The sequence below is a fragment of the Gossypium hirsutum genome, chromosome D07 (genome assembly GCF_007990345.1).
Source record: "Gossypium hirsutum isolate 1008001.06 chromosome D07, Gossypium_hirsutum_v2.1, whole genome shotgun sequence".
Lineage (NCBI taxonomy): Eukaryota > Viridiplantae > Streptophyta > Magnoliopsida > Malvales > Malvaceae > Gossypium > Gossypium hirsutum.
This window is the reverse complement of record NC_053443.1, coordinates 10,826,744-10,844,995: the sequence shown is the minus strand read 5'-3', so window position 1 is coordinate 10,844,995 and position 18,252 is coordinate 10,826,744. Positions and strand designations below refer to the sequence as shown.

General features: G+C 28.7%; 1 protein-coding gene across 1 annotated transcript; it reads right to left on the bottom strand.

The window, feature by feature from the left end:
* Positions 1 to 11,898: 11,898 nt before the first annotated feature.
* Positions 11,899 to 14,098, bottom strand: LOC121219377 (4-hydroxyphenylpyruvate dioxygenase). The gene is made up of 2 exons (XM_041097433.1): positions 12,858 to 14,098; positions 11,899 to 12,177 (listed from the first exon to the last, which is right to left on the bottom strand). Exons 1-2 carry the CDS (start codon positions 13,988 to 13,990, stop codon positions 12,000 to 12,002), a joined length of 1,311 nt encoding a protein of 436 aa, XP_040953367.1. The 5' UTR covers positions 13,991 to 14,098; the 3' UTR covers positions 11,899 to 11,999.
* Between the last annotated feature and the right edge of the window lie 4,154 nt (positions 14,099 to 18,252).

Here is an 18,252-nt window from a genome sequence, read left to right as displayed (position 1 = left end):
AAGAGGAAAAGCTAAAGAAGAAATGTAAATATATATTTTTTTCTAGGTGGTCATCTTTGAATCAGTGTTAAAGACTTTGAATTTTTTTTTTAAAAAAAAAAGAAAAACAAAAAGGAAAAAAATATTTAAAAAGTCTACTTTTTTGAAAAACGCGGTTTCATATGGAACAAATAATAATAATAATAAATGCAACCCAAAATTACCAACCACTTAAATAAATAAACGTTAAATTCTGCTATTAGTCCCTGTACTTTTCATATTTTGATATTTTAGTCATTACCCTAACGGTAATAGTTAAATTTGTTTGATTAAATTCAATCATTACTAATCATGTACTCCTTGTGAACACTTGTAGATTTAATTTATATTCTCCAATTGGATTTGGAATTTGAATTTTTAATCTTGACACTAAATGACATTCATTAACCCATTAACTAAATTTTTAGTGAGAAATATGTAAAAATAATAATTTGGCACGATATTATATATATGAAAAAATGTTTATTGTATCAGAATTTGAAAGTAACAAAACTTAATGAAATTTAACAATTATCGTTTAGTGAGTATTGAAATTTTATAATTCGACAAGTATAAGATTAAAAATGATCAAATTGAAGTATAAGGATTAAATTCATAACTTTCGTAAGGTATTGAAATTAATAGTAGAATTTACCCAATAATAAATAAATAAAATATGATTTACCTGGTCTTCTTGCTCTTCATCTACTTCATGGGTTATTTCCTCTTTGTTTCCTGCTTCTTCTTCTTTTTTTTTACATTAAATTAAAAAATTAAAACTCCATTGATTTCTGGGTCCCGAGCAAAGGGAAGTTCACATTTACAGCTCTCTTTTTTTTTTAATGCTCAAAGTCCAAGCAAAGCTTCTGTTTTTTTTTTCTTTCTGGATTTCATTTCCATGGTTTTTTTAAATATTTTTTTCTTGTGTTTTTAATTCTGGTATTTGACATTTTTGTAGCTAGAAATGTTTTATTTTTTGACTGAAGAAAGTAGAAAAATAATAAATAAATAAATAAATAAAATAAGTGCAGCTTCAATTTTACGCACTTGTCCAAGGGCAATGGAAAAATTTTTTGGTGGAAAAAGAAATAGAAATTTTGGGGTTATTGACTTATATTTTCTGGTCAACAACAACAAAACATTATTGAGAATCGGTAAAATTTTAGATCAATTTATTATTATTATTTTTAACAAAAGAATTCATTGTATTTTGGTCTTTTATATCTTTAATTTTTCTTAATTCTTAATATTTTAAATATATTTAAAATTTTAAAAATTATTATTAATTTTTTGAAAATGGGTGAATTGGGAATATGATGTTCCAATCTGATTTTTATAAAATTGATATTGGTTATATTTATATAATTCAAAAATTGGTAATATAATAATAATAATTTTGAGGAAAATATCATATCATTAAAATAATCTAAAAAAATGGTTTCCTCATTATCACCATTATTGACTTATTTCCGGTCAACAAAAAGATTTATAGCATAAAAAGAAAAAGAAATTAAAATCGATTCAACCAGTTAAATTATAAATCAAATTTTGAACATAAACAATCAGAAATCAAGAATAAAAAAATCAATTAAAAATTGAAAAAAGAAAAGAAGAAACCAAAGCCTTTTCTTTTATTTCTGAACAAAACAAATTGAATTTTTAATTAATATTTTTTTGTTAATTTTTAGAAATCAAGACATTTAACCGATCTGATTTTTATGAGTAATTTTATAATTCAAAATGAAATAATTTTGAAAATAGATGCAATTATAGTTGATTTAAGAATATTTATATCATTTTGAATGAATATGGTATAAAACGTTATTCTTCTTTGAAAAAAATAATCCATTCTTTATTCTTGCTTGCGGTAGCAGCCACATAACATTGAAAATATTGGCATTTATTTTTTTTTATTTTAATTTTTTAACCTAATTTTTCCATCTACTAAAGAAACATTGTAATTTGTAAGTAAGATCTGCTTAAGAGTTGAATAATCTGTTTCTTCATGAGCAAATTTTGAACAAAGATTTTTCTATATTTAGGTTGACTTGCCTGGACTAAAATAAAATTAAACAATAAAATTTAATTCAATAAAAATTATTATAAACTCAATAAATCAAATTTAATTCAAGTGTAAACATAAAAGTGTTTTTTTGTCAGACCACAACTTGCTGAATTTCTTTATTTCTTACAAATCCCAACCATAGACATCTCTATCCGCGGGTTTATATTTTTCAACCTTGAACAAGTTCCATTCAGCTCATTTTATTGTTCATAAATAATAAAAATATAAAAATAAATTTTTATTTATATATTTTATAATTAAACTAAAAATATTATTTTTAAACATTGAAATGAACTTTTTGTGAGGATTTGGACAAGGACGAATCCAAGATTTTACTCTAAGGGAAGCGAAACTTCTAAATCCGTACGACCTTTTTTAAACGTAAAAAATTGTCAATTCTTTTTGGATACTTTTTTCTTTATCAAACAAATTGATTTAATGTTTGTTAAAAAGCATGAACGATTTAACTGTAAAAAAAATTAAAAGAAAAAAACCACACTATATAAAATTACATATTTCTTTCCAATATGCAAAAAAGAATAACTAATACTATACTAGAAATTTCATAAATATCATTATAATTTTAAAAATTAAATTAAAAAACTTGGCCTTAGTCTTATTTCTCAATACTAGTCATCTTAAATAGCACCCTCCATTTTTTCATAAGATCGAACTCATCAATGATAGAATACGTTAAAAATTCTCAAGCTATCTCTTTTTCGATGTATGCCACCATGTAAGTTGAAAGAAAATCATCCACCATTCTATTGCAAAGCTTTGTCTTCACAACTTTCATGGCTGAAAATGTTCGTTAGGTTGTTATAGTAGACACGGGAAGAGTTAGCACAAGACGAATAATTCTATCAAGAAGAGGATAAATATTTTACTTATTTGTTTTAGCTAGCACTTTACACAACTCAGCAACTCTAGAAACTTTCTGCAACTCCGTGCTTTGATGAGCATCAAGTTGAAAATGCTCCAATTGAATATTCATGTGTAGTTTTTCTTGCTTCGTAAAATCGTTCAGATAAAAATCATTCATAAGCTTGCAGGTATCTTCCACCCGAAAAGCTTTCTAATTATCTCGTGGATCCAAAGCGGAGCTAAGAACAAGTTACTCCATAGCCTCATCATTAAAGTGAGAATTTGTTTCTGTTAGTAATGAATCGATACCAACAATGAATATATCAAACCGATAGTGATGCTCAATTGTGAGGTTATCTCTCTAGATGAAAGATCAACCTCGACTTGCTTTGTACAGAGCACTTAAATTGTGGACTACTATCTCATGATCTTTACAAAATAACTTCATTTTCTCAAATAAAGGATCCTACCCATGTTCTCCAAATTTCTGGAGAAGCATTTTAGTTGATGACACCAGCTGCATCATGTTTAGTATATCCTGCGATTTATACTGCAATGCTTGACAGAGATCATCAGAGATTCCAAACATCTCAATCATGAAATGCAAGATGAAAACAAATTCAACGGATGTCATTTCATCATATATTCCATCAACTTCACTCCTTTGAGTAAGGTTGTTGGATTTGATGATATCCTGTAATACAACACAGACAAAATCAAACATCCTCATCAAACTATTGAGAGAAGCTGAATGAGACCCCCATCGGGTATCACCTAGACGTTGGAGAGTACCAACTTGATTTTTTTCTTTGCAAATTTCAAGCTCACCACTGTCAATCAACTCTGCGATATGAGATACCTCAGTGTCTCTTAATTGATCATGTCGCTTGCTTGAAGAAGCAACCAAATTAATTAAACCAGTCAAGCTTTAAAGTCCATATTGGGCTTCTAAGTTTAGTCTGTCAAGGCCCATCATACATTAATATTTGATTATTATTATTAAAGATATACAATGAAAAACTGAAAAATACTTTGTATTAGTATAACCTTATGGCTTAAGGAGGTGAATTATATGAAATACAATTTGACCAAGGGGGTGAATGTTATATAATGTTGATATCAAATCTAAAATACATGATAATTTATATATGAAATTCAAAAATCTAAAAATTCCAAGGGGGCGACCGCCCCCTACGCCCCCTAGATCCATTCCTAAGTTTGGATAAGTCAAACTTTGACCTAAAATTTTTTAGAAACCAAACCTCACTTCGGCTTGACTCATAAACACCGTTATTTGCTAGCGATAGCATTAACCACGAGAAATAAAGAGGATTCCAAGTGGGGAAATTATTATTGTTATTATTAAAAACTTGTATTTTCTTTTTCTCCTTCCCTTTTGTGTTTTTAGCAATTTTTTTTACCTTTTCACTGATCTTAGATTGTAATTAAACAAAATTCTATTAGTTTGTTCAATAATTTTGGAAAATGGGAGTTTTAAAATGAAAAAGAAAATCAATTTTCTAACCATTTGGAGTTTAATCTAAACAACCACGTTGCAAAGACTAGGGGATAATAAATTAATAATGCATTAAAAAAGACATTTACAATTAAAAAGGGGCAATTTGTTCATTGATTGCATAATTAATAAATAATTTCACAATCTTCCAAATAAAAAAAAAATAAAGGGAATGAATGTCACTCGTTAGTATCTTTGTGCAATGTTGAAAGACCCAAAAGCAAAAATACTAAGGTCAAATTATGTTTTAATCCCTGTATTATGTGTAAATACTTTTCAAAACTTGAAATTCTAATCCTGATCAAACGGTAGCTACTAAATTCGTTAAGTTAAATTATATTATTTTTCAAAATCATATGTGGTAAATATATTATTACATGTGTAATGTCATGTTAGCTTGTTATTTTTACACAACACTCACAAAAAAAATACCATGTGGTTTTAGTTAATGGCTGTAATAACTAGTTAGGGTTGAAATTTTAAAAAAAATGAAAAGTATGGAAACTAAATATGATTAAATTAAAGAATATTAATTAAATCCACAACTTACGTATAATACAATTACATGACTAACAGTGGTATTTAACTTAACAGATTTAATTGCTATCGTTTAAGCTATGACTGCATTATTTGAATTTTGTAATTAAATCTGTTATAGCTTAAACGATAGCAATTAAATCTGTTAAGTTAAACGATAGCAATTAAATCTGTTTAACTTACGTATAATACAATTAAACGATAGCAATTAAATCTGTTTAACTTACGTATAATACAATTTTAGTCCCTGCATTATTTAACTAAATATGATTAAAATTCAAATAATGCAGGGACTAAAATTGATCAAATTAAAGTATAGGGATTAAATCTATAACAGGGACTAAAAGTCTAATTTAACCTAAAAATAAGTAGCACATGACAATGCATGCTTTGGAACTTGAAAATGCAGTATTAATGTTTTCAATTATTTTAAATTTCACATTTTTCAAAAGTCTTGGTTAATTAATCAATTAGAAACTTAACACGTAAATCTGACAAAATTACTGTTGATCAAAGAGTTAAAAAAAAGCAAATTATTTCTAAATTAATAAAATAAAGAAATACCCCTAGAATCACACAATACTTTCATCTTGTTTATCGTGATACCTTTGGTAACTGTAATAATTAATTCTCCTCATGTTAATTTTATATTTTTAGTACAATTTTCATTAAAATAGGATTTATATAACTTTTTGTCCCTGAATTTAACAATTAGATACATTTTGATATTCTTATTTTATCGTTCACTTTTGTAGTTAAACTTGACAATTAAGTCTATTTTGATCATTGAACTTGGATTCCATCAAAATTTGATATGTGGCACTTTGAGATTGTGCTATACTATTGAACTTTTACATTTACTAAGCTCAAGCAGGGGCAAAGCTAGAACAATTTTTTAGGGGGGCCGAATGAAATTTTAATTTTTTTATAGTCTTAATCTTTATAATTTTAAAGAATTAAATCGAATTTTTATAATTTTAGGAGGTCAAAGTGCAATTTTATCTTTATTAATTTAAATTTTTTTTAAAAATTAGAGAGCCTAAATGATAATTTTTCATTTGGGGGAGGGGGCGGGGCCTATGCCAGCCCCCCTAGAATCGCCTCTGAGCTCAAGGATCAAAAGTGAATCTAATTACCAATTTAAAGTACAAAAGTAGATCTAATTGTTAAATACAGGAACTAACAAAAAAAATATATTAACCCTTTAAAATGTACCAGTTTAATTAATTTTAAAGAAGTGGATAATTAATTACAGCTTTTATAAGTTTGCTTAAATTAATTCATTAAAAAAATTAGTTACGAATTTAAAATGTTTTCATTTATTGTACAAAAAAAATGTAATTACTTCAAAGAAAAAATTCAATAAATTTATCATTTTAACTAATGATTCTAAATGCATTTTCTTTTCTTCTTTAACATCTCATCAAATTTATTTATTTGAAAAATAAATATATTAAAATTTTGGATTATTAAGGGATAAAGTAATATTTAGTCCTTGAACTTAACAACTTTTTACAACTTGGCCTTTAATTTTTTGGTCTACACTAATTTCGAAATTTGACAAATTTTTCCAATTTTGTCTCTAAATTTGGATTGAACCATGTTATCGCTTGAAAAGTTAAAAAATACATAAAATGTAATACATTATTAAAAATATATAAAGATTTTAATTTTCTATAAAAAATTCAAGCGATAATGTACCAGCCTGAGATTGTGTCATGTCATTATACTTTAATGGAATTCAAGTTTAAGAATCAAATTGAGAAAAACTACCAAATTCTTAAACTAATTTAGACAAAAAGAATAGTGACCAATATAAGAAGAGTTGGTTTAGGGATTAGTTGTTGTTTTATCCTTATGATTAGTATAAGAACATTTTAAAGTTATATATATATTTTAAATTAATATATTTTAAATAATAAAATGAAAATTTTCAAATTTTCTGAATTAAACTATATTTTATTGTATAGGTTGAATATGTAATTTGATACTTAAGTTTGAATTTTTTTTTAATATGGGTACTTGTTTTAATACTTAAAGGTAACGATGTTAACCTTTTAGTGTCTAATTCGAGTTTTAAAGTTGATTTGATGAAAATTCATAATTAGTTAATAATATTAGCAATTAATTTTCATTAAATAAACCCTAAAACTTGAATTAAATCACATTCATCGAACTATATTTGACAAATTAAATACAAAATTAAATAAATTCGTAATTAACACTAAAATTATTCTATTAACAAAAACATGAAAAATTCAAACCTAATAATATTAGTAATTAACTTTCATCAAATCAACCCTAAAACCCGAATTAAACACTATAAATAGTTAAAACACGATTACCTTTGGGTACCAAAATATATAACTTATGTTAAATACAAGTGACAAGAAAATAACACGTGTACCACATTAAAAAAAGTGCCAAACTCGAATACCAAATGATATACTAAACATATTTTAGATGAGTTAAATTATATTTTAATTGAATACATTTTTTTAAAAATAATGTTTGACCAAAACGAAAATAATGAAATTTAAATAAATTGGGAATGGGGAATGTGTGGAGAAGGCTAATGCTTGGAGTTCCCATCACGCAATCACGTTAGGTTTGCCTCAACCTCAAGAAATTACTATGATAATACCTTCTTCTTTTTCTTTTTCTTTTTTTTTGAATTTTGAACCTACCAATTAAAAAAAAATTAAATGGTAATTTACAATTAAAAAATTATAATCTTGCATGAGTTTTTTACATGAGAAAAAAAACCCATAAAATATTGTGTCAAAAGGTTTAAAATTCTATTATGTTGTGTTGTTGTTGTTATTATTATTATTATTATTATTATTTGTCAACTTCTTTTTTCAAGTTTACACATTGGGAGAGTTTATTTACATCATAACAAATAATTTTGTGTTCTTTGTACCTAATTTCAAAGTTTCGGATGACAACGAAGACATCATTTTTTTTTATTAGGGGTCAAGATGAAAATATTAAATTATTGGGGGTCGAATCTAAAAATTTTATGGTGAAAAAAAAATTTAATTGATAATTTTTAAGAGGTCTAAAACTGCAATATAACCATTTTATTCAAAAGGGCTATTTTTATACTTTAATTAATTGTTTTAAACATTTATAACACTTTATAACATTTTACCTGTTTTATATATTTTTATTTAATTTTAAAATAATAATATAATATAAAAATTTATTTAAAATTTCGGACAAGTCAAGTTCTAGTTGATATTTTTGGTAATCGATTCAAATATTAAATTTTTTTTTTAAAAAAATCCTAATTCGAAGCATTCAAAATCAAGGCAAGAAAAGAAGAGGGTATTTTGATGGGGCAGGCGGGTTTCATCTGAACCTAACACAAAGTTAGGGGTAAGCAGGAGGTAATTTGGCCTTCTGCAAAGATGGAGTAATTGCATTTTTAGCCAACTTAAGAATTCATAATTCATCAATTTAAATAATTTTGACTAAGAGTTTTTAACTTTAGCGCCTCCAAGATTTTATAAATTCAACTCAGCCCCCACATTGGCACCTTCCGGACTTGCAAATTTTAATTGAAATCCATCCCATCCTATCTCGCTCCACCCCAAATCCGATTTTGATAAAATGCCTCTTCTGTAGGTGATTCGGATAATTCTGCCATTACCATGCGTGTAATATTTTGTTGAAAACATGTTAAATGATGTTAATACATATCTATCAGACGGAAACTTTCTAGTTTTTATTTTTATTTTCCTTTTAAGTATGTATTACAATGTCAACATAGAAACCATGCATAGGACTTTACCTAAATTTCACATCACATTTTTCAACCCTTCTTCTACTTTCAAAGTTCACCCTCTCACGTAAGCAAAACCAGTCATCCCACCTTTTCCCCGAAAAACAGTAGAAAACTTATTGATAATGACCACGACGACGACGACCAAGACGAGGACCGGCGAATGCAATGTGGATTTGTTTAGAAACCTCAATTGAAAAATTGGGATTCAAAAGCGTAAGCAATGTCGATTAGGTGAAGAAGAAATTCATAAGAGATAAGTAAGAGGGGAAGACTAGGATTAAATTGAAAATGATATACATTCAAAGTCATATAAACACATGTTTGGAAATAAATGAAGAAGAAACTTTGAAGATGACATTGAATTTTCTTTTTGATGGATGGTTGGGAAAGGAATTAAGTGCAAAAAGTTACAACTCCATTACTAATAGTCAAGAATCAAGAATCAAGAATCAAGAATCAAGATATATGGTGAAGAAAAAAAGTAGGTTACAATTTCTTGGGTATACCTAAGAACAAATGATAATTGAGAGAGACATAAATAGTTGAAGTAGGTGGCAGGGAATGTATATCTAAATATGGAAAACCAAAGTCAAAAGTAGTTTCATTCTTAGTTCTTTTGGAAAGATGGAAATGGGAAGTTATTTCAGTTGTTTTGTGAGACGAAGTTAGGAAATTGTTTTAAGAGGATTAAAAATGAATAAAATTTTATTATTATGTTATCTTGTAATTTTTTAAAAATTAAAGAGATAATATAAGTAATTTTTCATTTTTGGTTGCCCCTGATTGTGATTGTAGATTTAATGAATATTATCATTAGAGGTGAAGTTAAAAATATTTTTAGAGGGTGGAATGAATTATAAATTTTTTAGAAGTAAAGCATAATTTTTATCATTTATTTAGTATTAAATTATGATGGCACCATTTTGGAAACATTAAATGATTTTTTTAGAGTATAACATGCAATTTTACCATATATTAACTTTCAATTAAATAATTTTTACTAAAAAGTAAGTCTTCTATTTTTTAGGATCAAGAACCCTTGCCTTGTCATTTGAATTTGCTTTTTGATTATCATCATCAATTATGATAAAGGTAAATTACACCCAAGTCACTAAACTATTAGTAAATTTATGTTTTAGTCACTTAACTTCAAAAGGTTACAAAACAACCACTAAATTATTTGAAAGTTTTCATTTAAGTCACTTAGCTGTCCAAAAGTTTTTATTTAAATTATTGTGTTGTTAAGTTTTTTTTAAGCCCGACTAGCAAGCTCCAAGTGACGATTTGGCGATTAATATGGTGGATCAACATCCATTGACGATCAAAAAAACATACATTAGATCTAAGTCGATATGATAGTCCATGTCGAAGATCGGAGAAGAAAACTGTTCGAATTTTGATTCACAGATTCGTGACGTTCAAAGTTGTTTCTTGAAAAAAGCTGAACTGTAGAAGAAGAAAAAAGGAAGGAGAACTTTCAATTAGTGCAAGAGGTGTAAATAAAGAAGACCATACAACAACAATTTTAACAATTTAGCGACTTAAATGAAACGATAAATAAAATCGATGCATATGGAAGTGAAGAAAAAGTTCATAAGAGATAACTAAGAGGGGATGACTTGGATTAATTGAAAATTATTAAATTCAAAGTCATATTTTGGAAATTAATGAAGAAGAAACTTTGAAGATGGCAATTAAAAAAATTGATGGATGGTTGGGGGAAAAGAACTAAGTGACTCCATAACTGATAGTCAAGAATGAAGATATATGGTGAAGAAAAAAAATTAGTTACAATTTTCTTAAGTATACCTAAGAGAAGAATATCATGTTTAGCTGCATTTTGCAATTGGAAAAGAATATCATGTTTAAACTCACATGGCTCAACTTATCTAAAACCTCGAGACTAGTTGTTTAATGTGTTGAATACAAGTATATGTTTATTGAGGGTGAAAAATGGTGATTCACATGGTGATGAAGTGCTGAGAGAAAGGGGAGAAAAATGTATAGCATATAAAAGTAGAGAGTTTGGAGGGGGGGGGGGAAGTTCCCTCCTAAGGCCAAGGACGGATATTTATAGGCGACGTGGTATGTATCTATCTTATTATTGTTAGCCACTTAAGGAGCAAAGTAGCTTTCTTTAAGTCTCCACGTGTGACCCATACAAGAATAATCCAACAACTGTTCCTGGTGAGGTGGATTGAAGGAGCTCTAAATTCGAGTTCCACATTTTGTTAATGCATCTCAAATTCTAACATGCCTTACGCCTTAACTTCAATTAAGGTTAAAGTATTCGAGAGGTTCATGTATTATAAGGATTATATTAAGTTAGCCTCTTTATTATTAAATAGATCAATTTAGTTCTTATACTATTAAAAAGAATCAAATAAGTCCAAATCATAACGAAGTTAACATTTAATGTATAAAAAATGTCTTGACAAACAAAAAGATTTCATTTACATAATCATAAAAACTTTAAAAATATTGACTTTGTTAAACATTAAATGTTAACTCCATTTCAATTTGACCATATTTAATTCTTTACAATAGTATAAAATTGATCCACCTAATAGTAAAAAGATTTAATCAAATCCCTATAATAAAAACACCTCTTCAATTAAACTATTCATCATGATACCTTAACATCATTATCCATCTCAATTGCTTCCCCAAAATTTGTTAATCCTAACATTTTATTTTCACTCAAGTATCACTATCCGAGAAGTGTTTGAACATGATCATAAAAATACAATCCTTTAAATAAATTTAAATGCTCAACTCGATAAAAAAAATGGCTGCCAAATATACCTATTATCACATTCAATTTCTAAATTCTGATAATTTAAGTGAATTGATTTTAAATGTAAAGATGCTAGCAAAGGAGACAGTTCTATGAGATTATACCCAATATATAGCTTATAATTATGTCTATAGTCGATTGAGTCTTAATTCAATTGGCATGAGTATTATTGTCAATACAAAAAGATGTGAGTTCGAGTGCGCTAAAGCGCATCATCCTCCTATTTATAGATTATAGGTAATTTTAAGTATTGTGTTAAAACGAGTAGATATAATCCAAACCTATAATAAAATTGTTCAAAAAACAAAAACTATGTCAATTAGATATTTATATTCAAATTCGAATAACATGGGTAACATAAAGTTTTATATATAGCAAGAAGAAGCCCCCCTTTTTTTTTATTTCAATCAAGTCATGGATTCTGGGACTGTTTGGCTTCAAGAGATTTCTCATATTCTTCAATGGATTTGAAGAGCTCAGAAAAGTTGCCTTTCCCAAAACCACCACATCCACCTTTTTGGTATTGCTTTCCTTCTTCATCCTTCACCAGGCACCCAATTCTTTGTATTATCTCTATGAAGATGGTTGGCCTAAAAATAAAAGGTTCCCACTTTAGTTAACCAAACAAGAAATAATATACATATATGGCGATGAGAAGTTATGGAATGACAAGGTTGAAGCTTTGAAAACTTGAAGATTTTAGGTTAGAGTGCTACAACGAATGTAAATGTATGCGTGGTCATCTAGATTTATTGTTGATTGGTTAGTTTGTTAGGTTAAATTAGTTATTCAGTTCATTACTTGTGATCACAAATATTGATATAATTATATTTGTACCTCTAAAAAATAAGGAAAATATACATTTATAAGGGCATATGAACTAATTTTTCTCCATAAAATTATTGTGTATTGAACCTTTACTAAAAACAGGGACAAATTAATGCAATCAATTTTTATTGCTAAATAACTTCTAATGTTAATATCCCTAAATTGTAAATTAAACTTAGACTGTACCAAAAAAAAAATTACCCAATAATCAAATCTGTAATTTCATCCCCTAAATGCGATCTAATCATTAAAGAACTTAAACAAAAAGAATTCAACCCCAAAGAATAGGTTAGAGTAAATCTAAGCTTTGAATCTAAAAATCATCAACTCCAGTTTGTCTGAGTTGTTCAGTGTTCACTGTCATGTCATCCATAATTGTAAGAAGCTAATTACGTTTTTAAAAACGAAGAAAATAAAATGATTAGTACAGAGAAAAACTTGCCTATCACCAACTGGCTTAGTGAAAATTTGCAGCAAAGTCCCTTGATCATCTCTATCAACCAAAATCCCCAGTTCTTCACACTCTTTAATCTGTTCATCACTCAAAATATCCCCTGCCCTTTGCTTCAATTTTTTATAATAAGTCGGCGGCGGCGACGGCATGAACTCAAAACCGCCGACGAAGCTTCTCTTCCTCATTTCTCTTAACGTCTTGAATATATCTTCACTCACCAATGCCAAATGTTGAACTCCGGCACCTTCGTTGTGTTCTAAATACGTTTGGATTTGGCTTTTCCTTTTTGTTCCGAACACCGGTTCGTTCATCGGAAGTAATACCATTTCTTCGTTGTTAGCTAAAACGACGGAGTTTAGTCCACTTTCGCTAGTTCCGACGTCTTCAGCTGTGAATTCAGCGAATTCGTGGAAGCCGGTGAAGGATTTGACGTACGAAACAGCGGGACCGAGTTCTGGGACGTTTCCAACGGCGTGGTCGAGTCGTCGGAGTCCGTAATCTAAAGGGTAAGAAAGGGCGTCTTCGATTTTCTCGAATCCCGGCGAGAAATCATGGTCGGAGTTTATGGTGGTGGTGTAACTGACGTAACGCAAAACGACGTCGCCATAGAGTTTGACTTCGGCGATGGTGGCGACGTCGCCGAGTGGGGTAGGAGGGGAAAAGGGTAACGCGCCGTGTGTGACACTGGTGGTGAAAGCGGTTTCGGCGTCGTCGACTTCGATGGCGATGGCGCGAACGCCTAAGCCGTGGGTGGCAGCGAAGGAGCGGCAGAGTGAATGATCAAAAGAAGGGATGGAAGCGGTAGATTGAGGGGAGAGGTTTTGAGCAACGGCGATAGAAGGGGAATAAGGGGCAGTGAAAAGGAAGTTCAGGTCACCGGAACGGAGGAGATAAGAAGCATGGGTCAAATTTCCGGTGGATAAATCCGATTTAGCTACAAATTGCATACCGAGACCCCATGAAAAACGGCGAGCGACGTTAGTGGCGTCGGTACACCAAAACTCGATGTGGTGGAAACGTTTGACGGTGAACCGATCGGATTTCGGATTGGACCGGACGAAATTCGAGAATCCGACGAGCTTGAAATCATTGCCGGAACCGGACTGGTTTGTCTGGACCATTTTTAGGGGTCGGGTGGGGTGTTGCTGTTGAGATTGAAGAAGAAAAGGGGTATCGATGGGGTATTATATTCCATGGGCGATGGTTTTGAGGTGCTGGTTTATTTGGGGGATAATTATTAATGACGTGTCCATTTTGTTGAATTCCGTTGGGTATTAGACAAGTGTGTAGTGTGAGCACCGATGCATGGGAAGATGTGTTCTGGTGACGTGGAGACTTTTAATTGGCCAATTAAATAAATTATTTTTTATAATAAAAACTGATAATGAACTGATCCGTTAAGAGATTAGGTTTATGACAATGATCCGAATTGGCAGAGCGGTGACGTAAGAAATATCATTCTATTTTTAGTAAACTACTTCAAACTATGACCTTCATTTAAAATTAGTTTTAAACTCCAAAACATTTTAATTGCACTCTTTTATTATTGAAACTGTCTGAATCATTCTTTTATTATTGAAACTGTCTGAATCATGGAGATAACAGGAAACATAAAAAATAAATTCTATGTTACTTATTCTGATTCGTGTAAAGAAGGGGCTTGATTATAGGGAAATGTGAACGAAAAGGTTTAAAAGAAATTTATAAGGATAATTTGTTATGTGCATCATCGAGTATCACCATTTATGCGTGTATCATTGTGTTTCGCTGTCATTCGACTATTCAACTCAAACCACGTTCACAAAATTGCAAATATACCAATTACATATTTAGCCAACCTACATTTATAACATTCAAGCAACTTAAATTACATCACTACAATGACTTATTTTACATCAATAATACAACTTATGTTCGTGATCATTTGGACAGTGTAAATGAATAGTCAGACAGCTTACAATGACAACATAACATGTTTTAAAATAACATCAAGTGCAATTTTGTTTTCTAACTTATTTTCGATTGCATTTAATCACAAAAAATACATTGCAATAACTAATTTTAGACTCATTTGTACACCACAATTTGTAGTACTTAAACACTTCAATTTACATCATTTGAGCACCTCAATTTATAGCAATTAAACATTTCAGTTTACAGCATTTAAACACCTCAACTTACAACACTTTAACATCCCAATTAACAACATTTATACACCTCAATTACAACGATAAACATCTCAATTTCCAACAACTAAACAATTCAATTTGCAGTACTTAATGTTGACACCATTTTTTGGATGAAAACGGGGTCGACTTGGATTTTGAAAATGAAACGAAATTGGGAGTCGCCACCAATCTTTTTTGATGAGGTGTGATCGGGTCACCTCGTAAAAACGGTTGTTTTTAATAAACGATTTAGATTTTATTAAAACAATGATTTTTGTCTACGAAATTCAGAAAAATGGGTTCGGGAGTCGGTTACGCACGAGGAAGGATTAGCACCCTCGATGCGCCCAAAATTGGTACCTAGTTGATTAATTAGTGTCTTAGTGTCAAAAATTGAAAATTTGAAGAGTTTTAAAAATACGATCCTTAAAAGAAACTCTGATAACGTGAATTGAAATGTAAGATTCTCTTGTTCCGAAGGAATATCACATCCAGCACGTTAGGACACGATACTCTAAACCATCGAAACCAAGATCATCTTATATTTTAATGAAACCATACTTTGAAGCTTTAAGAGGATATTTGGCTATTTAGTCGAACGAGAAATCGAAACCCAGCACGTTAGGGCACGTTTTCTCGATTTTCCAAACGCGAAATATTGCCTCATTTAGAAAAATTTTCCTTTTGATGTTTAGTGTCAATGCTTGACAGAACAACAACGAATACGACAAGGTGAGCAAAGTAAAATGAGTAACAATAATACAATAGGCAAAATGAAATGACGAGGCGATTACATAAGCAAAGCATACAAATAAATAAATAGAACTAACATTTTAGAAAAAGCACAAGTGTACATGAATAAATAAACAAACGCCAAATAACAATGATGACAATAAATACAATTATGTAAAAATGTATATACATGTATAATTTTAAGCCATAAAATAAGAAATGCGTATAAATTATAGAATATGAAAACATAGATAAATATATACATACATAAAAAATCGGTAAATATTATAAAAATAAAAATGTAAATATGTGTTTATATATATTTATAAATTATGATAATATCAAATATATGTATGTGAATTATAAAATATGTGAAATATACAAAAAGCATTTTTAAGAATATAAAGAATATATATAAGTATGTATATGATGTAAAATATGCATAAATATAGGTAAGTATATAAGAATTATGAAATGTGAAAAATATATTTAAGTATGTATAAGTACGTATATATATACATATATATGAATTAAGATGTATGTATTTATGCCTATATCTATGTATACATAAAAAGATGAAATATAAAAATATAAAAAGTATATTTATAATAAATGAAAAGTATGTACGTAAATATATATTATAAAAATGTATCAACAATTTAAAATTATGAATATTAAAATATTTTAATATAATAATATATAAGATGATGACATATATATTTAGCGATATTAAAAATCCATATAACATACATAGAACATATATAGTATATGCCTATCTTAGAAATGATAAGAATAATAATAAAACTATTTTCTATGCTACATAAATACATACACATATATATATATAAACAATAGTATATACAATATAATATTAGAAAAATGTATATAATAGTGTAAAATACAACTAATAATATTAAAATATATACAATGATAATATATATAAAAGATATATGTATATATAATTATATAATATAATATTAAAATATAATAATACAACATAAAAAAATATGACACAAATAAAGTATAGTATTAAGAACACACATATAATACATGAAGAATATCATAATACTAAAATATTTAGGTAATATATGCGTATATTAAAAACTAGTAATAATATTACTGAGGTATATACAAATATGTCAAGTATATATACGTATTATAAATATATAAACATATAACAAAGCATAAACTAATAATAATAATAATAATAATAATAATGATAATAATAATAGTAAAATCGAAGAGCATCTAAAAAACATAAATAAATGAACTTTTTAATATAAAAAGTTAAAGGAATAAAGAAATAAGTAGATGAACAAGATAATAAATAAAACAATTTAGTTTGAAATTATAAACAGAAAATAAAATAAATAGAACAAATAAGACAAAAATAACAAATAATATTGATGGAGCAAAAAGGACAACGTGATAAGGATATTAATAGTAATAATACAATGAGCAGTTGTAATAAGCCATGAATGTAAAAATAAAGACAATGGTGAAATAAAAAAAACAAAAAAAAACAAATGGAAACTAAAAGAATTTGAATTAACATAAAAAATGAAGTCTAAGGCGTAAAATATAGGTAAATTAATAAATATAAAATAAAATAAAATATAAAGGGTTGAATTTAAAAAGAGCAAGTAAATAAAATACTAAAGAAAATAAAAATAAAAGCAGAATATTGAAAATAATAAAACAAAATGAAAAATAAACAAGATTAAATAGTCAAGGAACCGAAAAAAAAAAGAAATGAACTTTAAGGGATAAATTAAAAAGTTAGAATTTGAGCTAAAGTGAGATACATGTAAGGGAAGAGGGACTCATATTGTAAATAATGAAAAGAAGGCCATCAAGGATCGAAATGAATCACGTTGAAACAACGAGGGACTAGCTGGAAAATATTCCTAGCCTTTTATGCGCAATGTTTCGAAGGACCCAGATGTAACCCAAACGAAATTTAAGAGCTAAATTAAAAAACAAAAGAAAATAGAAAATGGGGCCTGGTCGAATAGAGTTGCAAAGGAGAAGAACTAATCTAGCAAATCTCCTGTTTAGGGATAGTGCACACCCCACTCCACCAAACACGCCGCTTCATCATCATCATTTAAACCAAAAAAATTTCCTTTTTTTATTCCATTACCAATTTTCCCTTTTTTATTTCATTACCAACTTTCCCCTTTTTTATTTTTTATTTTATTATTCCATTACCAGCCTTCCCCCAACCTTAAACAAAAAATAGAGAGCTTCCCTGCTCTCTCCCCCTTTCCCTTCTCTTTTATTTTCTGCTAGGGTTTCAAAGAAACCCATCATTGCCGCCCTTCAACCACCGCACCACCACCGCACTCGATGGCTGGCGATACACCAAAATGGGCTCCTTTAGCTCTCCCCTTTTTTACTTGTTGGAGGCTAGTTCCAAAAACGAAAAGACAAGGGTTCAACCCCCTTTTTAGACTCAACCACGCCGAACGGAGGGGAAGGCT

What these genes read in the sequence shown, in the direction of transcription:
- LOC121219377 (XM_041097433.1), bottom strand. Translation starts at nt 13,990, where the DNA reads ATGGTCCAGACAAACCAGTCCGGTTCCGGCAATGATTTCAAGCTCGTC. An exon ending in ACTAAGCCAGTTGGTGATAG is followed by an intron (nt 12,178 to 12,857) that starts GCAAGTTTTTCT and finishes TTTTATTTTTAG; the next exon opens with GCCAACCATCTTCATAGAGA.